A 24,111-nucleotide genomic window follows, 5' to 3' on the forward strand; every position below is an offset into this window, starting at 1 on the left:
CAGGGAGCTAAAAGAAGGGGAGACCAAAAATGTTTAAACAGTATCTCTCCTTGGCCTTGCCTACACTCACGCACGTGTCTACTTCGAACACCCTTGAATTGATGTTGCCATTGTTACAGCCAGTCATTTCTTCATCCGATTTCTACAGTGAGGGTGGGGGGTAGTGTGGAGCCAATATCTCGAAAACAGTTGGTTTCAGGCCTTAAAACATGGTTTTTGGTGTCCCACAAGGACAGAAAGAAAAACTGACCATGTTTCATTCCAACTTCATTCCAATTCTCATCTATGGACTTGAAACATGTACTCTAAACAACAACGCTAATAGTAAAATCCAGTCAACAAAAATTAAATTCACCAGAACAATGAACCAAAAGACCAGAAAAGACAGAATTAGAAATGAAGCAAACAGGAAGGAGGCTGGCATCAAAATCCCTTTTACCGACCTTTCAGGGAGACTCAGGCTACAATGATTTGGACATGAAATGAAGATGGACAGAAAGAAAACAGCAAGGAATTACTTTGACAGAGAAGTGAGAGGGAAGAGGCCAAAGGAATCAATGGACAGACACAGTGAAATTGGAGGTCAGCAAGAGGAATGTCAAGCGGAGGACATAGAGGAACAGAAACTATATTCTGTCAGGAAGAAGTAGCGAGTGTTTGTTTTCCACACCCAGGAAACTAGAGGTGGAAATGATAAGTTGTTTCATGGGATCTAATTCATTTGAATTCTGTGTGAGAAGAACAGGGCTCAGCATGCAAGTAATTTTCTTCACATTTTGAATTACATTTTACTGATTCAGCTGACATGATTTTATCTTCAGTCTTCTTGTCGAAACTTAATGTCCTACCATCAGTAGAGCACTGCGTGGACATACAAAATATTATCCGCATCCACACCTGCATCCACGAATGGCTATCCATGGGTACTGTAGATATTTAACTACAGTATATTACACGCAAGGTACTGAAATGGATAGATCTGTTAACATAATACCAGAGGCCTGATACCTAGCACCAGAACCCCTACAGTCACAGGGTTATGGGGGATTTTCTCTTGCAACAACTACCAACGTATGACCTTTGTTCCTTCCTTCCATTAACTGTGGGCAGGAGCAAGTTAGGCTTAGGTTAGATTTACAGATTTATAGTCTCAAGGTTCTTTACATATCACCATTCTCCCATACCACTGTCAAGGGTCACCTAAACACAAGCAAAAATAAGAGTATAACTTAGTGAAAATCAATGTTAGAAATTATCAGAAAAATTATCAGCACTACCATACAGTTTGCATCTGCCAAGACACTAACACGGATATCCGCATCCATGCAGGGCTCTAACCATGAGTTGTTCAAGAGACTTTGTTGAAATAACAAATATTTTGGCAAGTTAGGGAATATACACTACATATATATACATATATACTCTTGGGTTTCAGTTTCCAACACACCCAGGGTATTTCAATCTTTTCACCTTCTGCTGTAAAAGAATCTGCTTTTATAATGAACTCTTCACTAAAGTATCACAAACTTTACTTTTATCTGAAAGTTGCCTGTCTTTCCATGGAATTGTCTCACCCCCACTTTTCACGCTCACCCACATCCTTTCGTTTATGTGTCCTGTAAAAGCGTCTTATTAGCTGTCCCACCATATCCTGATTTACAGGCTGAGACAAAACACACCAGCATATCAATTCTGTACCATAATTACAATAGTTCCTTAAAATGAGCAGTCCTACCTTTCCTCTCGCACTTTACATCCTCCTTTTCTTGTGTGTTTCTATAGCAATTTTAATACTCGGCACAGAAGTAACTATACACGTTTTAGATTGTGGAAGTTGTTGAATGTGATTTAACATGCATTAAACTATTTAATTCTTCTAGGATTGCACATTCAAATTTATAGTGCAGTACTGTATATAATTTCTTCTAGGTTTATACAAGTTTTCAGCTAACATACTAATTGCATACTTGCATCCATGAATGACGGAAAGATGCAAACTGCAATCCCGCCATAAAACAACACTGCATCACATCACTACAAAAATCAAAGGTGACTTTCTGTTACAAGCCAACCCTTTCCTTCTATTGCGCTTTCAAGTGGAGAGACCACAAACTCCTTGTGTGCCTGAACAGGAGTCAGCATACTACTACCACCACCACCACCACTTCTATACGGTAGGGTCTAACCAATCCACACCAATGGCCTTACACTAGGCAAAAATCTAACCAAACTCAACCAATGGGCCTTGGTCACTAACTGCATCTAAAGTTGGCAGGCTTGTGTAGTGCGTTAATACATCACTTGAGCTGTGCCATGCTGGATTCCTAACCTCTCTTTTGCACCCTTATAAGTAAAGTTTTACCAATCCTATAGTTGCCTGACTTTAGCAATCCAGCTCTGCCTGCCAGTATCTCATTTATATGAGCTATATTCCACCTTGGTTCATCAATTTCCCTATCAAGATTCTCTAATCTTCCACAATGCTTCAGACTTCCAATATTTAATGGTCTGACACGCATGTTTGTAAATTTCATACTGGAGATCTGATTGGAGGACTATTTTTCCTGTATAATTCATTATCCACAAGGAAGCCATCATCAACAAAACATACAATCATACAAAGAGAGCTGTATGTTCTCAGGAGTTATGACTATCATTTCCCTTTGACTTCAGCCATACAGTAGCATCAATATCCTTAAGCCACAAAGTATTATTAAGAAGGTCTTTTCAGTCAATCATCTGCGAATCATTCACTAGCCTGGTCTCTTGACAGATATACATCAGATATGGTTACAACTACGGCTCAGCTACCTGCTTTCCGCAATACAAGCCTCCCCACATCTTCACACATAGCTGACACTGAAGACAATCACACCTAACAAGTCTTACTATTTTTCTTTCTCAGCCCTGTCAAGCTTGTTTCAGCTTCTCCATTTCAGCACAAGTCTAGTGAAGGCACTCCACTTACTGCACATGGAGACTCAGCGGAGGGTGATGCTGTTTTATTTCTGTTCTCTGTTTAGTTCATGAGATTGTGGATAGGAGTGCCTTTACGAGCTATGAACTGTTAAGAACAGTTATGAAGTTATTGCCCTGGATTTGCAAAGAATCAAATTACATTTTTTCTTGCCGTGCGAGCAGTATGCGCCGGACGATAGAAAAATGCCTCTCGAAGGAAGTGTGGCTCCAAACGGCCCACAGTTATGACAGAGACTGGCCTGGATTTACAAAGATAGGTTACATCCACTAGCAGGGCCTGTTGTTGAGTTTTTATTCTGCGCGTTAGTAACGGAAGTTAAGAATTCTGCGAATGACATCATGTTGGCCAATGGCAGTGGTCGGCTAATAAACAATGGCACGTGAAATATTTCATAAGGTTATAAAAGTAAATATACCTTTTGGGCGGGCAGGTGGGTCCCTGGCATTCATAATCAACACATCTCTCTTCTAAAAAGGGCTTTAAGCTCAGATTCATATACATTTTCTACCGAACTTGTGTGTTATATGCTGGAGTGCCTACACTAGGTTTATCTTCTTAATGTGCCATCTTCTAGCGAAGGTTGGTGGTCAACATGGCGATCTTGAATTTGGATGCAGCGACACGGAAAAGAGACCTCATGTCCAACCCATACCAGTCTACAAGGTTCTTCATCCATAGAGTTCGTCGTCTACCAGGACTCCTACGTCCTTCTATTCTTCTTTGTATAACAAGCTGCAGGATTCTGTACTTATCATTCCGCACTATATGGCAGAAGTATTCCAGCTTCCGCCTTTTAATGGTCAGCATGACTTGAGTCTTCTTTCCAACTTGATCCAACACTTCGGAATTCCGGATTCTGTCTGTCCACGAAATGCGAAGCATCCGTCTGTACACCCACATTTCGAATGCTTCCAGTCTTTTACAGAGGGCTTGAGTAAGTGTCCAGCCTTCCATTCCATAAAGTAACGTGGGAAAGATGTAGGCACGGACCAGACGAAGCCTTAGGTTTAGTTGTAGGTTGCAGTTGTTGAGCAGTTTCTTCATCTGCATGAAGATTCTTCTCGCGTGTTCAATGTGGACCTGTATTTCTTGGCTGCAGTTCCAATTCTGGTTGAGGTAACATCCTAGATACTGGTATATAATGAACCGTTTTAATTAGAAATTTGTAACAGAATAAGTTTTAGACTCTGACAAAATATTTGTATGGTTTAATTATTTGACAGTGTTTCCATCAACATGTTTGTATAATGTATCATTTCTCACATTTTTATATACTGAATTTTAGTAACTGGCTAAACTTTTAGCTTCGATATTAATATAAGGTGTACTCTTGAAGATTGTTTTTAGGCTGAAGATGCCCTAAATTGAGGGCGAAACATGTCCCATTTAACTGATATGTTTATGTAACCACTAAAAGTAGAAATTTTTTTTTTTTTGCTAGTTGCTTTACGTCGCACCGACACAGATAGGTCTTATGGCGATGTAAGTAGAAATTAATGTATTGAACAGGTGGATTATAGATCGCCTATATTGTTTTTGAACTATAAATTTTCAATGTTTGTCCAACCCTTGTCCCGTTTCCCTACGGGGTCGGGTATGAGGTGAGATGAATTTGTCGTGGCGGTTTTTTATGACCGGATGCCCTTCCTGACGTCAACCTCATCAGAGGAGTTAATGAGAGATGAAATGAATGACGTGATATATGATAGTAGGGAGAGGGTGAAACCCGGTGCCGGCACATAGCCTACTCCTGTCGAATAGCACCAAGGGGTCTGCTCAAGGCTTAACGTCTCCATCCGACGGACGAATCACCATCAACAGCGTCATATGCCCTCACTCCATATGAGCACTGCGGAGAGGTTTGGAATTTAATCCAGGCTTTTGGCACGCAATCTAGTGATTACAAATTGTATACCACCACCTCCCCTACCCTGCCGGCCAACATTCTGATGGTGAAAATTTTTTCGACCAACGGGACTCGAACCGGCTAACCTCGGTGTTAGACCGTTTTTAGACTTCAGCGCCTTAACGATCATGGCCACCAGGCGGGCTGAACTATAAATTTTCAATACGGACCAAAAATTAGATTTATAACATGTAATCCGCAGCCTTGTCGAACGCCACGGCGGATGTCTATTTCTTCTGACAGGTTTTCCTCAATCTTGACTGCTGCTTTCTGACCCTAGTAAAAGTTGGCAATAATCCGAATATCTCGGTCATCAAGTCCGATGTTCTGCTGAATTTCCATCAACTCCCATGCTGGACTTTGTCAAATGCCTTTCCGTAGTCTATGAAACATGCATAGACATCCTTCTTCATTTCCAAGCAACGCTGGACAAGTACTTGAATACAGGAAAGTGCATCTCTAGTCCCAAGACCATTTCTGAATCTGAACTGTGTTACAGTTATCACTTCTTCACACTTAGCACGGATTCTGCAATGAATGATCTTTAAGAATATCTTTAGGATATGGCTCATCAGACTGATGGTTCTGTGCTCTTCGCATCGTCTGGCATTTGCCTTTTTGGGGAGAATGATAAAAGTGGACCTAAACCAGTCTTCTGGGATTATTCCAGTTGAGTAGATTTTGTTTAATAGCTCTGTCAGAATACTGATACCATTGTCGTCCAGGAGTGTGAGGAGTTCTGCATGCACTTCGTCAGGTCCAGGGGCCTTTCCAATCTTCGTTTGGCAGATGACACACCTCACCTCGTCTTTCAAAATGACAGGGCCTGTGTTTACCTCGTTCACACCATGTTCGTTAGGTCTATCATCACTGAACAGTTCTTCTATATATGACTTCCAGACCCTGAATTTGTCAGTGATGTCAGTCACAATGCAGTTGTTCTTATCCACCAGAACATGATGCCCTCTATTACGATATAAACCAAGGCACTCCTTTATTTTTTTGTGTAGATTTAAAGTGTCATTCTTTTGCGGCAGGATTTCTATCTCTTGACATCTTTCTGTCATCCACTGTTCTTTTGCAGCACAATCTTTCTCTTAATTTCTTTGTGCACTTGGTTGTATTTATTTATCTCTCGGTTTTTCCATTTCCCAGAGACTAACAGTAATTGAAAATCTTCCACCTTTTTGATACTTTTTATTTTTCATTTTCCGTATCAAATTCTTATCACAGAGACTTACAGTAATTGAAAATCTTCCACCTTTTTGATACTTGCAAACCTTGCAATTTTCCATTTCCGCCGCTCATCCACGAGTTCCAGTATCTCATCAGTCATCCACGGTTGTTTCTTGATCTTTTTATCACGTGTTAAATGTTGTTTCCCCGTGCCCGTTAGAATGTTTCATTTCTTTCCACAAGATTTCTATACCTGTATCAACTTACATTTTATCGAAACCTTTAGATAGGTCACACTGAATCCACTTACAAATCTCTTCATTCTTGATCTTGGTAATGTCTATCCTCGCAGGTCTCAATGTCTTACGAACTGTCTTGAAGTGCAGTTGGATGCATGCCCCCACAGGGTTATGGTCTGATCCAATCTCTGCTCCAGGGTAGGTTTTAACCGATTTGAAACTGTTGCGGAATCGCTGGTTCACCAGAATGAAATCAATCTGGTTTCGGACAATGTGTTCTGCGGTATCTTGAGGTGACTTCCAGGTGTAGAGTCGCCTGGCTGGTAGTTTGAACTAAGCATTAAGCATGACAAGATGTTCTTCCTGGCTGAACTGCACTAGCCGACTGTCCCTCTCGTTTCTAAAGCCCAGACCAAATGGTCCGACCATCATACTGATTCTGCCTTTTCCGATCTTTGCATTGAAGTCTCCGAGAACGGTGCTCATCTCATGTTTTTTTTTGTGATGTCCAACACACTTTTGACCTGACTGTAGAATTCCTCCACCTCAACATCGTCTTTGTCAGCTGTGGGTGTGTACACTTGTATGATGTTGACATTGACTGGACTGACCTGGAGCTGCAGTAGGGCTATTCTGTCTGAGTATGGTACAAAGTTTCGCACGGCACGCTTTACAGCTTGCATCACGATAACAGCCACCCCTTAACGGTGACTGGTGTCATCATTTCCAGCATAGTATACAGTGTGCTTGCCTATAGTGCACTGTCCTGAACCTGGCCAACGCATCTCGCTGATTCCCAGGATGTCTAAGAGCATCCTCTTCATTTCGTGTAAGGTATTACCAATCTTTCCTATTTCAAAGATACTTCTTTTGCATGCCATGTCGCAATCTTGACAGTTGACCCGGAGATTCCAAGCGCCATCTAACCATCTAAGGTCTGCCGAGGACTGAGGGCCTTGTGTCTTGTGTTTTCAGCCATGTTGATTGTCTTAGGAATAATTCATAATGCGGTGGTTTTCCGTTGTCTTCCGCATTGCAGTATCACATCTGTACCGCTGTTCCAGATCCGCATGTGACTAATGTGACTATCTGATCTTGAGCCCTTTTGGCGACTAGGTTTATACACAAACAAAAAAAAAGAAATACCTTCACTGACCTGTTACCCTGTATCCTATATATAAGTGTATCTTTACTTCCTACCGGTTTCCTGCATTTGATAAACACCGAAGAATATAGTATTGTGCTGGCCACTTGATTTTACAGTCACTTTTATTTCTGTTCTCTGATTAGTTCAAGGGATTGCAGATAGGAGTGTCTTAAAATAAGAAACAATGTTAGGTTCAATGGTCCACCCGATCAATACACCTCACTTTACAAGTGAAAACTATTTAATATAAAAACATATTAAACATATCCTGGAACATGTTTCGTCTCATTTGGGACTTCATCAGCCGTAACGTCTCATAGTAAATTACAAAGCTTATTGTTGCTGTCTAGCAACTGAAAACAACAGAAAAACCCATGTCCTTTACGAACTAGACAGCAACAATGAGCTTTGTAATCTACTATGAGACGTTATGGCTGATGAAGTCTCAAATGAGACGAAACATGTTCCAGGATATGTTTTTATATTAAATAGTTTTCACTTGTAAAGTGAGGTGTATTGATTGGGTGGACCATTGAACCTAACATTGTTTCTTATTTTAAACTGTATCAATATGGATCTATATGATGAAGTTCGTAAATTGTACTAGGAGTGTCTTTACAAGCTATGAACTCTTACGAACAGTTACTGGCCTGGATTTGCAAAGTTATGAGAAGCCAGTGACAATACCCCTGGGTTATCATGCCCCTCGACAGACTGTTCATTCTTTCTTTTAAAGGTAGGGAAAGATTTTATGATAAAAAATCTAGGACCTCTGTGGTGCCCCTCAGATAACTATATGTTCTTTATAGTTGCAATAAAAATCATAGGAGCAGTTCAATTTCAATGCAGAAATTTTGTTGGGTGATTTTTCTTCCTGATCAATATTTCATAAGTTACATCAACATTTTGCACTAAAGTTTGTAACTTACTAGATACATGATATAGAAGTTGATTCCCATAGGGAATCTGAAATACTTGCCCTGAATGAGTAAATTTATAATACCAATATAAATGGTCCGTTATTGGACATTATAAATTTTCCAGCTAACTCACTCTTGGTTGCCAGCGTTTCGCCCTCGTATGCTAGGGTGGGCTCATCAGTTGGTACCTAGCACACCTACCAATACGCTAGCTAGTGCATACCGTGGAGGCCACTGCGAAGGCTAACTGGAGCCACCGGCAGTGCCAATGCACTAAGAGACTTTGTCCCACCCTAGCATACGAGGGCGAAACGCTGGCAACCAAGAGTGAGTTAGCTGGAAAATTTATAATGTCCAATAACGGACCATTTATATTGGTATTATAAATTTACTCATTCAGGGCAAGTATTTCAGATTCCCTATGGGAATCAACTTCTATATCATCTGATGGCCAAGCAGGCATCAATTTTTGATAATGAGACAAAGTCTCTTAGTGCATTGGCACTGCCGGTGGCTCCAGTTAGCCTTCGCAGTGGCCTCCACGGTATGCACTAGCTAGCGTATTGGTAGGTGTGCTAGGTACCAACTGATGAGCCCACCCTAGCATACGAGGGCGAAACGCTGGCAACCAAGAGTGAGTTAGCTGGAAAATTTATAATGTCCAATAACGGACCATTTATATTGGTATTATAAATTTACTCATTCAGGGCAAGTATTTCAGATTCCCTATGGGAATCAACTTCTATATCATCTGATGGCCAAGCAGGCATCAATTTTTGATAATGAGACAAAGTCTCTTAGTGCATTGGCACTGCCGGTGGCTCCAGTTAGCCTTCGCAGTGGCCTCCACGGTATGCACTAGCTAGCGTATTGGTAGGTGTGCTAGGTACCAACTGATGAGCCCACCCTAGCATACGAGGGCGAAACGCTGGCAACCAAGAGTGAGTTAGCTGGAAAATTTATAATGTCCAATAACGGACCATTTATATTGGTATTACTAGATACAGTCGGTACAGGACTGAAATTGGAAGTGCCTATACTAAGGTCCACAAGAGTTGTAGTCTGATTTTTAGCACCACTGGTGAGAAAAAGTTGACTAATGTTACTCGAAAATGGTCTGTTGTTATGGCAATGATAACAGCGATGCCATATTTAAGGAAACTATCGCCACGTGGGTTGGCCTGCTCTCAGTCGCTTTTGTGATATTATTCGGAGAGAAACTGTGTTGGCTGTGTTTGTTGTTACTGATTTATTTAATTACATGTTCGTTCCTCTGATCAGTGGCTAGTTGTACAGTTCTATTCTATATTTCACATGTGCATTTGTTGAGGTTATTGTCAGACACCGATGATTTTGTTGGTGCTTATGAAATCTCGTTTATCGGCAATGAAACGTTCTGTCTTAAATGCTGGAATTATTAGCATGAGCTTAGGAACAGGTCAAAGTTTATTCAATTGCATTACGCCTACATGTTTTATTAAACACTCAGCCAGTATGAAAGGATAATGTGTAACTATGACAACGCAGCGTACTTCTTAATTATTGCTTTTGCTGCTCAAATGTCATTAGACTCTAACTCTCATGGGCCTAACTATAGAAGGTATTACATCTATCACTTCAGGCAAACCACAGGAACATGGGTTTTCATTTGAACAATCCCACATGCATTGGCCAGTGTTAGAACCATAGCCATCCCTGGTGAGAAGCCATTGACAATACCACTGGGTTATCATGTCCCTCCCCAGACTGTCCATTCTTTTTTTTAAAGGTAGGGAAATATTTTTAGATAGAAAATCTAGAACTTCTGCAGTGCCCCTATATGTTTTTTTATAGTTGCAATAAAAATCATAGGAGCAGTACAATTTTTTCCCCTCAGGAGACAGCAATCTTACCTCCAGCCTGAAGGAGAACTCCTAAGCAACGAGAATTATCAGTGGTTGCCGCTGCATGTAATGGAGTTCGCCCCCATGAATCTTGACTGTTAATATGTGCAATTTGTTCTCCATGCAGCAGATCTTCAAGAAGTTCAGCATTATCCCACAAAGCTGCCTAGAAAATAAATAAGTATATATTATAGTTTAAATAGTATTCTCAATTTACTATGTATTCAAAAAAAGAGAGTAGCAGGTGCTAAAACAGTGCGGGATTATATATTCAAACAATATATACAATTGTAGACAGATATTTAGGCTAGAATAAACTATACTGAAACATATTTCAATACTATGAAGATGGAATATTTAAAGCATATATTTCTAAAGGAAATAAAATGCAAGGGTAAATTAACAGAAATAGTGTAATTTGGTAGATATGACAAAAATCAATTCAAGCATATGATCAGGTTGACACATGCATTAACAGTATCCACTGGCCTGCGCGAGAAGTAGAAATGTGCATGGGCTAATTAGCATGCTTTCTTAATATTGTAAATTACGCTCTTACTTGATGAAGAAGTCTCCCAGGAAAATCTTCATCTTCTGGAGTCAGGGGTTCCATTGTTTTATTTGAATTCTACTTTACATTTTCTTCAATGTAAACGAGGATAATTCCGTCCATAGCGTTATTTGAACCCACAGCACCAATGACAACAGCCGTTCCTGTTGAACAACATATCACGACCTTCTATGGGAAATTCTCCCCACACAAAGTCCGAACGAACATCCAACCACCTCCATATTTATATTACGCGAAAATATCAATGTAGCCAACAATGCGTAACGAGATATCGGCGGTTCTACCAACATCGTCAAGCCAACGAAAAGTAATCCATTCAGGGAGTATATTCCTGAATCCATTTCCTTTTTTTTTTTTTTTTTTTTTTGGTCAGTTGTAAAGCGCTCACTATCACATGATACTTGGCTGTAAAGCTTGTTAACGAAAGAAACATTAGAGGACAACGCTATGGATTTCTACGAAGCGTGCAAATTTATATGAATGTAGTAACTGAACTGTACAGAGTATAACGATTCGTAGCGCTTTGGCCCGGATCCAGTGAGTTCCTCGCTCTTATACCGGTATCTATAAGAGAGGTCCTCGTTATTGACCAAATAATCGGCTACAGAGGAGACCAGAGGAGACTCATTCGGAATTCTGGTGTCATATGTATAAAACATGTAGACATATATTACTAATTGTAGTTACGATACCCCCTTCCTCTGGAGGATGTTTGTGATGTTTGAGTCACAAAATATCTATTTTAAAAAAGAAGTATCTATCAATCAGTCTGTCCTTTAGCTCCCGACATGGGCGCCGAATTCTGAAATATATTGGGGTACAGCGGGTGGGGGCCCAAGCTCGTTCTGCGAGATTTATGAACACACGTAAACACACGCGTCAGCGAAATTAAAAATAATTACAGTAAAAAAAGCTTTACCGGTACCGGTGTATCTGAAAAAGTTTTCCCTGATTTGAGTGAAAATTAAACCTCAATTAACTTGATAACAAGCGGACTATTTAACAAGAGTTTATAATCTTTACTAATATAATACAGTGCGAATTTGTGAGCGTAATCTCAGAAACTACTGGATCGATTTTAAAAAATCTTTCACTAACAGAAAGATACATTGGGCTATCCCTGAGTGCTATAGGCTACATTTTATTATCAAAACAATTCGAGGGCGGGTGGGGGGGGGCGATGGGGGAGATATAAAAATAATAGGCTAATATAGGCAAAGGACAAGGACGAGACAAAGCTCATTTTAAGCCCCTTGACGCGAAGAACAAAACTCGGTAAGCTCTATGGGCCCGAAAACCATGCTTTAAGGCCCTAAAGCCGACCGTTATGGAGATATTGGCACCACACTACCTCTGCTCTAGGAATAGGATAAAGAAATGAACTGCCGTAACCATGGCAACGTCAGCTCCAGGATTTTACAGCAGCGAGATTATCTGTGTATAATATGTTTGGGCATAGCTGCTATCCAAAATTGGTACACATAAGACCTGAGCATATCTACAATATACGGTATCTCAAAAACTTAACATGTTACAGATGTGAAAATTGGTATTTTTAATATTTTACAAATACAAACCAGGTATTATTTTGTATTTGGAAAAACTTCTGAACGTGGGGGTAAAAGGAACTGAAAAGGGGATTGATTATTTTTATTAGGATACTGGTATCTCAAAAACTGAAGATGTTACAGATGTAAAAATCGGTATTTAGAGTCTCCTTTAAAAAGAAAGAAATACATATTCTTTTGTTTTTGGAAAATCCACTTAACGTGGATGAAAGGATTGAAACATTTGCTGAATTATTTTTATGAGGATACTTATATCTAAAAAAAAAAACTAAATATGTTACAGACGTGAAAAAGGGTATTTGGAATCTCTTTTAAAAATTTAAAAAGCATGCACTTTTTGGTAGGAAAATCAACTTTGGGCGGGGGGGGGGGTGTGAGAAATAGGAGTTGAATTATTTTCATGAGGATACAAACATCTCAAAAACTGAAAATATTACAATCATGATAATTGGTATTTGGAAGCTCCTTTATAAATCAACACGTACTCTTTGTTTTCGGAAAATTCACTTATGGCGGAGGGGGTGGAAAGAAGTGATGAAGAAATTGAACTTTTTATGAGGTTACTTATATCTCAAAAACCGAAGATGTTACAGACGTGAAAACTGGTATTTGGAATCCCCTTTAAAAATAAACACTTTTTTTTGTTTTTGGAAAACCACTTAAGGGGCTGAAAAGAATTGAAAAAGCTGGTGAATTTTTAAAATGAGTACCAGAATATCTACAGTGTATGTCAAAAACTTAACATGTTACAGACATGAAACTTGGTACTTGGTGCTTGATGTGATATGTGACCAGTTCAACGTTCAGGCAATCGCCTACCTTGACGACTGGTTAATTTATGGAACTGACATTCCAGTGGACGATATATTGTTATACCTCGACCTTGTGTTCGGGATAACGGTGAACTTCGCCAAGTCTGTAGTGCAACCAACCACTCATTTAGTGGACCTCGGGGTTGAAATTGATACTGATCGTCAAACTCTTACTCTCACACCGGAGGTGCAGCGCCGAGTGCTCCAATATGTTTCTCTTTTGCGCCGTGTTCAGCCCGACGACCTCCCTCGGATCGCTGGTTACCTGGCATGGATTTCTTATGTGATGCAGTTGCCTATGTTTCCTGTTCGTCACGTCCTCACCCGGGAATGCTATTGGCCGCGACAGGTGTTTAATGCCGTACTCTTGACAACTCCTTGACGGATAGACATGGGTAAACACGTAATTCAAGTTTTCGTTCATGCTACACCTCATAGCATCGCTTATACTTGTCCTGAACTGCGCCTAGCTTGGACTCAAGCCTTTCGCATCCCTACACGGATTAATGCCGCCGAGATGGCGGCATCTTTGTACGGTGCCTTAGCAGTGCTTCAAGAAGTTGTAAATAGAAATCTTTTATGTGCAGATCTTTATGTTTATACTGATTCCAATGTTTCTTTGTATACCCTCCGCACAGGAACGGGCCCACTTTTGTACATGTATACCTCAATCTTGCCTTTGTACTTGACTCTTTTAAATCAAGCAGCAAGGAGAGGCATCTGCCTCTCGTGGCTGCGGGTCTCCTCCACTCGTAATCCTGCTGACGCTCCCTCCAGGACAGTGCTTGCCTCATTACATGCACTGGCTCAAGTCCATAAAAGCCAGCCCGCCCTGGAGAGGAGCGCCAGTTGGATGTGAGATGGGGTGGAGCTCCCGGGGGCTCTGAACATTGGAGCATGGGTTGACAACCATGGGGCCCTTAGCTGAGTCCTGACATTGCTTCCAATTACTTATGCCAGGCTTCTCACCCTCATCTATCCTATCCGACCTGCCTTGGTCAACACTTGTTCTTTTCCAACCCTGATGGTATTAGAGCACTCGAGGCTTAGAGAGTCTTTCATTTTCACACCCTCCATGGCCCTTGTCTTCCTTTTGTCCAATACTTTCATTTTTTGAAGTGTCGGATCCCTTCCACTTTTTCTCTCTGATTAGTGTTATATAGAGGATGGTTGCCTAGTTGTACTTCCTCTTAAAACAATAATCACCACCACCACCAACACTCTCGGAACAAGTCGTACAAATTTGGTTAACTCCCGAATAATTGTGCGCGCCCTGCAATCATTTTTCAGATACTACAACCGAGGAAAGATTATCCATGTTCTTGTTTATTTCTTATTATAAATGTCCATCATAATCGTCTTCTACCGCTCTTCTCACACCTGTGGGGTTGCAGGTTCGAACTGTGTCGCACATGTGGATTTGGCCCTGTTTTACAGCCTTCCTGATGCCAACCTTATATGGAAGGATGTAATCACTATTGCGTGTTTCTGTGGTGGTTGGTAGGGTAGTGTGTTGTCTGAATATGAAGAGGAAAGTGTTGGAACAAACACAAACACCCAGTCCCCAAGCCAGAGGAATTAATCGAATACGATTAAAATCCCTGACCCGGCCGGGAATCGAACCCGGGACCCCCGAACCGAAGGCCTCAATAGAAAGGTATGGAAAGGAATGTGATTGTAGCGGGAGATCTTAATTTACCAAATGTCAATTGGGAAGGAAATGCGAACGACAGGAACAATGACCAACAAATGGCAACTAAGTTAATATCACGAAGCTGTTTTTTGTCGTAGTTAAAAATAAATGTGATAGAGAGGAAGGTTAGAAAAGTAGGACTATTAGGCAGTACCATATAGCTGATAAAGCAGGCATGAGGCAGTTTTTAAAAAGTAATTATGATTGGTGGAAAACGGTAAATAAGAATGTAAACAGACTCTGGGATGGGTTTAAAGCAATTGTTGAGGAATGTGAAAACAGGTTTGTACCTTTAAAGGTGTAAGGAATGGTAAAGACCCACCTTATTTTAATAGAAAAATAAAGAGACTAAGAAGGAGGTGCAGATTGGAAAGAAATAGAGTTAGAAATGGCTGTGGAAGTAAGGAGAAATTGAAGGAAATTGAATCTAGCAAAGAAGTCAGCTAAGAAAAACATGATGGCAAACATAATTGGTAGTCATACAAATATTAGTGAAAAATGGAAGGTTATGTATAGGTAATTTAAGGCAGAAACAGGTTCCAAGAAGGACATTCCAGGAATAATTAATGAACAAGGGGAGTGTGTATATGAGGATCTTCAAAAGGCAGAAGTATTCAGTCAGCAGTATATAAAGATTGTTGGTTACAAGGATAATGTCCAGATAGAGTAGGAGACTAATGCTAAAGAAGTATTAAAATTTACATATGATATCAATGACATTTACAATAAGATACAAAAATTGAAAACTAGGAAAGCGGCTGGAATTGATAAGATTTCTGGGGATATACTAAAGATAATGGGTTGGGATATAGTACCATATCTGAAGTACTTATTTGATTATTGTTTGGTTGAATGAGCTATACGCTCTATATATGTATCTGTAGTAAGCTAACTTTTTTTGCGATTCCAGGTGCAATGAGTAGTTCTTTATTGTAATGGGAGTAAAAGTGGGTTTTCTGTGTATCTTGAAGACAAACTCTTCCTTTTTCCGTGTTATATTTATGTCTAAAAAATTTATGGAACATTCTTTTTCTTTTTCTACTGTAAACTTTATTCTAGAATCAATTGTATTTAATTTATTGAGGATATCGTCACTGTTGTTCGCTCTTCGGTCTATAACGGCAAAAGTGTCGTCTACAAAGCGTATCCATTAATTGAGACCTTCTATTTGTCCTATTTCTATTATTTTGGTATGTTCAAGGTAATCAAGATAAATATTGGCTAAAATGCCCGAAGCGGGAGCACCCATTGGGAGGCCTTCATGTCTATATATCTTCTTATTGAAAGTGAAGTAATTGTGTTTTGTAACAAATTTGAGTATATTAATGAAATCTTCTACTTCTGGTAGGCTGAGTTGTTTATGTTCTATTAGATTCTTCCTGATAATTTTTATTGTTTCGTCCACTGGAATATTTGTATACATGTCCTTGATATCAAAGGAACATGTTACTTGATGTGGTGTTAATTTAAAGTTTTTGAGTACTTTGCACGAAGAAGAAATAAAACTGACACAGAATCTTTTCCAATAATAAGTACATCATCAGCAAACTCAGTACTGTTAGAGCTTCATGATCTAGACTCTATCGAAAGCCATACTCAGTAGATATTGACGTTTTGCTAAGGTCATGCAGAATATGATTGATGGTGAGATTAAACAGGATTTGGAACAGAGGAGAACCTTGCATAACTCCTCTAGTTATCAATAGAGGTCTTGTTTTGCTTCCCTGCATCTAAATTTGTGCGACATTTCTTGTTTACAAAAATTTTGGTAGGAAATGGTAACACTTTTAATGTCTCATTTAAATGAGCATGACCAATATTGTCAAAGGCTTTCTGTATATCTAAGAATATAGTAGTCAGATTGACTTGTTTGTTTTTGACTTCACGGAGCAGAGTTGAGTATCGCAGTGTTGACATGCGTTCCAGAGGAGTTGGTAAATCCTCGTTGATTGGGGTTTAAAACAGCATGTTCCCAGAGACGCCTGTCAAGGACCTGCTCGATTATTCTTCTTATCACTGAATCATCAGGGCTCACAGTTTCATTAAATAAAGTGTTAATTTGTTCCCTATAAATAATACTTGTATGAGATGGGTATTTGGATTGAATCATGTCATTAGGTTGCCCGAGAATTCCAGAGGAATGATGAAATATTTCATCCGAAGGAATTTTACAATTTTCAGCATTGGAATTTAAAACAGACCTAATAACCTTACTGCGCTGATTGTAAACATGGTACTAGGTAAGCTGATATTTGTATATTTCATGTTACAGGTAGTAAACAAATCTACTAATTGACTACTGTCATGGGTCATATTAAGTAGGTTAGAGTTAAAGTCACCCATAAAGATTATGTGACCGAGCTTGATACCTGCAGTCACTTAAGTGTGGCCAGTATCCAGTATTCCGGAGATAGTGAGTTCGAACCCCACTGTCGGCAGCCCTGAAGATGGTTTTCCATGGTTTCCCATTTTCACACCAGGCAAATGCTGCAGCTGTACCTTAATTAAGGCCACGGCCACTTCCTTCCCAATCCTAGCCCTTTCCTGTCCCATTGTCACTATAAGACCTAACTGTATCGGTGCGACGTAAAGCAACTTGCAAAATAAAAAAATGATTATGTGTTCATAAATAGCCTGGAAGTCTAGTAAATATGTTTCAAATTTGGTCGTATCTGTTACACCAAGTGGTTTGTATATGACAGAAATCACCACCTTTTTTCTTTTCATATTTACTTCAACGAACATGAATTCCAGCCATGTTCGTACACCCTGGGATGCTGTACATATCACTCGGCTCTTTAGGTCATTTCTACAGTAAATCGCTGTCCCGCCTCCACGCCTTCCATCCGACCAATTGAAACGTGTTAGATCGTATCCATCGATATCAACCATTGAGGATGGAATGATTGGAGCGAGCCAGATTTCAGAAATGCAAAGGATATATAAATTACTTTCCGGTAGTATTGCTTGAATTTTGTCGTAAAGCACCGAAAGATAAAGAGCATTTACATGGCAAAAGTGCAGGCGGTGAGAAGGGGATGACAATGCTTGTTTCAACAGATTACCTGCTGTGAAGGGAGAACCCAGGAGGGAGGGACTATTAATACCATCACTGCCAAAATCAGGTCCAGGAGCACAATAAGTGTCTAGCTGAATACTGAGAATTCCAACAAGTAGATTATCAGAAAATAATACATGCTATTTAAAAGAAGGAAACACACCTCAACTTTATGGAGAATGAGACAGCTTACTATTACTTGCTGGCACTTACACACACACATTCACAGATTCTTAAAAACACTATAATAATAGTAATAACAACAATAATAATTAAAAGAAACATAGTTTTTATTGTTTATTCCACTACAACTTTAAATTTTTCAAATCCACATTTGTGGTAATAATGTTCTTAGTCATCTGATAACAGAACTACGATACGTCCATCTAGTGCCCACACATTTTTCATGCCGAATCGGTCTCGTGCAGAATTTTAATTTTTTTTCATTATTTTTTTTTTTACAATTTCCTTTACGTCGCATGACACAGATAGGTCTTATGACGATGATGGGATGGTAAAGGACTAGGAGAAGGAAGCGGCCATGGCCTTAGTTATGGTACAGCCCCAGCCAGCATTTGTCTGGCATGAAAATGGGAAACCACAGAAAACCATCTTCGGGGCTGCCGACAGTGGGGTTCGAACCCACTATCTCCTGGATGCAAGCTCACAGCTGCGCACTCCTAACTGCTCGGCCAACCCGCCTGGTAAAAATTTTTCTTACGTGTCCTTGTCAGCGATTCAGTGATCAGGATTTTCATGCCTTTGAGCTTGCGCTTAGCACCCCACACACTTTCATGTTCCCAGTAGCGAGCGAACTTCATGATAATTGGCCACTTTCCCGCTGTTAGTACCTCAGCTGCTGTCCCCTGAGGCTTTCTAATTCGGTGGATTCTGTTGAACCTTCCATGGGCACTTCTAACTCTAGATGTTTGGAAAACATGTCCTTCACTTTTCTATAAACATCAGCATGCAGTTTCTTCTAGTGTACTGCTCTGCTTCATTGAGTAGCTTGTCATGTTCCTCCAATTTATCTTCAAGACTGTTTATTTCATCTCTAAGTGACTTGACCTCACTGCTTATTGCAGACCTGAATTCCACAAATTCCTGCCTGAAAGAAGCCAGGGAGTTACCAGCAGGGTTGGCTGTGCTGGAGGCTTGGGAACCATCAACAAGTTCTAGGCGTGCCTCAAACCTGTTCATAGCTGCTTCAAATTTGTTCAGTCTTTTGTGTGCACATTTGACGGAAGGCATCTTCCAACAAACACTAGTTACTAAATACTTAACACCGTACTTCTATTGGCTTTTACGTCGCACTGACACAGATATGTCTTATGGCGACGATGGGACACAAAAAAGAGCTGGGAGTGGGAAGGAAGCGGCCGTGGTCTTAATTAAGGTACAGCGGCCTGGTGTGAAAATGGGAAACCACGGAAAACCATCTTCAGGGCTGCCGACAGTGGGGTTCGAACCTACTATCTCCGAATACTGGATACTGGCCGCACTTAAGCAACTGCAGCTATCGAGCTCGGTACACCATATTTCACACAACATATGGTCTATGTATGCTGTTATAAATGCAGTTAGCATGACATACTTAATACTTCTTTTCACACAACTTACAGACTATATATGCTGTTATAAATGCAGTTAGCATGGGGTAAACACAGAACACACTCACAGCATCACATCAAAGTCTGCCATAATGATGAATGAAATGATTAAATGAGACTATGGAGTGGGTATGTGGGAACCTGGGAGTGAGATTTCTAGGTCGTAATGGGTGGGTAGGAGATGGGATCTGTGCTCAGATGGCCTTCACTTATACTCTAGTGATACATGTAAGGTAGGAAATTTGTTTAGAATGGTTATAGGGAGATATATTCAGTGAATTGGAATGGTCTAGGGAGCAGTGATAAGGGTACAGGGATCTGGAAGTCAAGTAAGGATGACATAAAAATGTTAGTGTTGAGCTGTAGAAGTATTGTAAAGAAAGGAATAGAATTAAAAGATATATACTTACCAGATATTGTAATAGGAGTTGAATCATGTCTGAGAAATGTTATAATGGATGCAGAAATGTTCTCACGAAAGTGTGTATCGTAGAGATAGGATAGGAATGGTAGGAGGGGGAGTATTCATTCTTGTGAAAGAAGAACTTGTAAGCTACGAAAAAGTTAAAGATGACAAACATGAAATTATAGGTATAAGGCTCATCTCTAAAGGTAATAGGCAACTTGATGTTTTTGGAGTGTACAGACTGGAAAAGGGTAGCTCTGATGCTGATTCAGATATTTTGATGAGATAATCAGCTATTCGGGAAACAACGAGGAAAGCAACGGGAAACTACCTCACTCCTCATTTCCCTAGTACACCTCTTCAGTGATGCCTAGGCTATTTATGACAGCTGTTGGTGGAGCTTCAGAGGATCAAATCAGCCCTCGGGCTGAATACCCAATATACAACATGGGAAACAATATGGAAAGGAACATGATTGTAGTGGGTGATCTCAATTTACCAAATATCAATTGGGAAGATAATGCGAATGACAAGAAGCATGACCAACAAATGGCAAAGAAGTTAATATGGAAAGGACTACTGATTCAGGAAGTGATGGAACCAACTAGAGGGAAGAATATTCTGGACGTGGTGCTGGTAAAACCAGATGAGCTCTATAGATAAATCGAATAGATGGTATTGGTGATCATGGAGCTGTTTTTGTCATAGTTAAAAATAAATGTGATAGAAAGGAAGGTCTTAAAAGTAGGACTATTAGGCAGTACCATATGACTGATAAAAGAGGATTGAGGGAGTTTTTAAAAAGTAACTCTGATCGGTGGAGGATGGTAAATAAAAATGTAAACAGACTCTGGGATGGGTTTAAAGCAATTGTTTGAGGAATGTGAAAACAGTTTTTTACCTTTAAAGGTATTAAGAAATGGTAAAGACCCACCTTATTATATTAGAGAAATAAAGAGAGTAAGAAGGAGGTGCAGATTGGAAAGAAATAGATTTAGAAATGGCTGTGGAAGTAAGGAGAAATTGAAGGAACTTACTAGGAAACTGAATCTAGCAAAGAAGTCAGCTAAGGATAACATGATTGCAAACATAATTGGCAGTCATACGAATTTTCGTGAAAAATGGAATGGTATGATAGGTACTGGTACTTCAAGGTAGAAGCAGGTTCCAAGAAGGACATTCCAGGAATCATTAATGAACAAGGGGAGTGTGTATGTGAGGATGTTCAAAAGGCAGAAGTATCCAGTCAGCAGTATGTAAAGATTGTTGGTTACAAGGATGTCCAGATAGAGGAGGTGACTAATGCTAAAGAAGTATTAAAATTTGCATATGATAACAATGACATTTACAATAAGATACAAAAGTTGAAAACTAGAAAAGCGGCTGGAATATACTGATATACTAAAGACAATGGGTTAGGAACAGTACTATATCTGAAGTAATTTGATTATTGTTTGCATGAAGGAGCTATACTAAATGAATGGAGAGTTGCTATAGTAGCTCCTGTGTATAAAGTAAAGGATGATAGACATAAAGCTGAGAATTACAGGCCCGTAAGTTTGACATGCGTTGCATGTAAACTTTGGGAAGCATTCTTTCTGATTATGTTAGACATGTTTGCAAAATTAATAACTGATTTGATAGAAGGCAATTTGGGTTTAGGAAAGGTTATTCCACTGAAGTTTAACTTGTAAGATTCCAGCAAGCTATACCTCGATTGAACTATTTAAGGCATTTGATAGGGTAGATCATGGGAGACTACTGGCAAAAATGAGTGCAGTTGGAGTAGACAAAAGAATGGGTTGCTATATTTCTAGAAAATAGATTTTAGAGAATTAGAATAAGCAAAGCTTTATTTGACCCTGTAATAATTAAGAGGAGAATTCCTCAAGGCCGTATTATTGGACCTTTATGTTTTCTTATATATATAAGTGATATGAGTAAAGAATTGGAATAAGGGATAAGAATTTTTTACATATGATGTTATTTTGTATAGAGTAATAAATAAGTCATAAGATTGTGAGAAATTGCAAAATGGCATTGATAATGTTGGGAGATGGACAGTAGGCAATGGTATGATGATAAACGGGGCTAAAAGTCTGGTTGTAAGTTTCATAAATATGAAAAGTCCTCTCAGATTTTATTAATGCGTTGATAAGTTGAAAGTTCCTTTTGGGGATCATTGTAAGTATCTAGGTGTTAATATAAGGAAAGATCTTCATTGGGGTAATCACATGAATGGGATTGTAAATAAAGGGTACAGATCTCTGCACATGGTTATGAAGGTATTTATAGGTTGTAATTAGGATGTAAAGGAAAGGGCACATACATCTCTAGTAAGACCCCAACTAGGGTATGGTTCCAGTGAATGGGACCCTTACCAGGATTACTTGATCCAAGAACTGGAAAAATCCAAATAAAAGCAGCTCAATTTGTTCAAGATGATTTCCAAGTAAAGAGTAGCGTTAAAAAAATGTGGCAAAATTTGAGCTGGGAAGACTTGGGAGAAAGGAGATAAACTGCTTGACTAAGTGTGTTACAAGTTATACATCTCATTGTTGGGTCCATATTGAGCAACGTATACCTTTCTAAAATAACGTTTTTTGTGAGTCCGCTTTTTCAATACAATATGTTTTTATTGATTTACATAAAGAAATTACATTATTATGTCTTAAGCAGGGCATATTTCCACCAACATCAACCATTACATGAAACAACAAGACCACAACAAATTGTCATAACAACTTTGAGAAGTCTCCTCTTCAAACCTACATAGTGACAAAGTGACGACTGTTCATGATTTTAAGCACCATAAGGCAACATTCTGCCAACGAATCATACAATATCTTATGAAAATGCTAACAAAATTTAAGTCCCAAGGTGACATTCTAGTGAGAGCAAGCAAATTGGATATTAAAGACTTAATAACCGAAACCAACTAGGAGAACATGCTCATTGGATATTAAAGACTGTGTGATGTTTGGGACATCACTGTATATTTTTAATTATTGAACTATATATTTAATTGATAAGATGTATATATTTAATCACTGATAGGTCATTTTTAAATTAATATGTATATATATATATTGAGCCCTGACAGCAATCCCTGTGACCATTTTGCACATTTCAATTCTGTATCTCAGTGTTGGGTTACGCCGCGGCAAAGCAAAGCAGTCGGAGATCCATGAAGCCTCCACTCTAGGGACGTGCAAGTCCGACGAGTCGGGTCACAGGTTTATATAGTGGACTGTTGTGACTTCCCCTCTCGGAGAACAATCATCGAACGAGAAATGCAACCATTCAAGCTAAGGGCGCCAATCTTTAAGTTGAGGACTTAAAGATAAAAATTTATAATCAAGCTTGGACGGACTCTTATCACAGGGGTGGGGTGATAGTGCACTAATCATTAAGCAGGAGAATTAGAAATCAAAAGGCTAATTAAGGCAGATTGATTAAAGTGATCTAGAAAAATATTATTTATTATCTTTAATATAAATGACGACGGTTTAACGAGAACTGAATTTAAAATAGAAAATGAATTTAATAAAAAAATTGAATGACTCTACTTCGCGAAAACTTGCAATATCTTTAACTCGCTTGCTCACCATGTTGTCTTGTTCTGCTGGTCCTTGGAAAGCTTCCATCCTTGTAGCTGGAACATCACCGGTCGTCTTTGAGATCTCTTCATCTGCTGCTAAGTACCATTCCTGCCTTGCAAATTGCACCCACCACTAATTGGAAGATGACTTCAAAACTAACACTCCCTATTATGCTTTATCCCATATATTGGAGATAAGCCCTAAGTCATAGTTAGAAGAACCACCTTGGGTTATATGGAGAGGATACTCAATTAAGAATCCTTCCAACTTTACTGAAAATGTGCTCTGAAGTTTCATTTCTATCTGGTTTAATACTACCTATTGACTTAGACTGGTTCAAACCGGTCTCGTAGCCGAGCTGTACGTACTTCCTGATGAGAGTGGCTATACACCCCTCATTCAGAATTTCTAAGTATCGAGACGAAGAATCAAGTAGAGAATCAAGTAGAATAATGTAGAATAATATCGATCAGAATCACGTAGAAGCCTCGTAGAAGATCCGTAGAAGATCCGTAGAAGATCGTAGAAGATCGTAGAAGA

The 24,111-nt window shown here is 39.4% G+C and overlaps 1 protein-coding gene across 1 annotated transcript in view; it reads right to left on the reverse strand.

Moving 5' to 3' along the window:
• Window positions 1-11,035, reverse strand: part of Lrrk (Leucine-rich repeat kinase) — a 483,935-nt gene extending 472,900 nt beyond the window's left edge. Inside the window, exons 1-2 of the mRNA XM_067152496.2 lie at window positions 10,811-11,035; window positions 10,261-10,417 (exon numbers count right to left, since the gene is read on the reverse strand). Coding sequence (XP_067008597.2) covers window positions 10,261-10,417; window positions 10,811-10,864 — 211 coding nt within the window. The 5' untranslated portion in view covers window positions 10,865-11,035. The remainder of the gene's footprint in view (window positions 1-10,260; window positions 10,418-10,810) is intronic.
• Between the last annotated feature and the right edge of the window lie 13,076 nt (window positions 11,036-24,111).

This window comes from Anabrus simplex, chromosome 8, assembly GCF_040414725.1.
Source record: "Anabrus simplex isolate iqAnaSimp1 chromosome 8, ASM4041472v1, whole genome shotgun sequence".
NCBI lineage: Eukaryota > Metazoa > Arthropoda > Insecta > Orthoptera > Tettigoniidae > Anabrus > Anabrus simplex.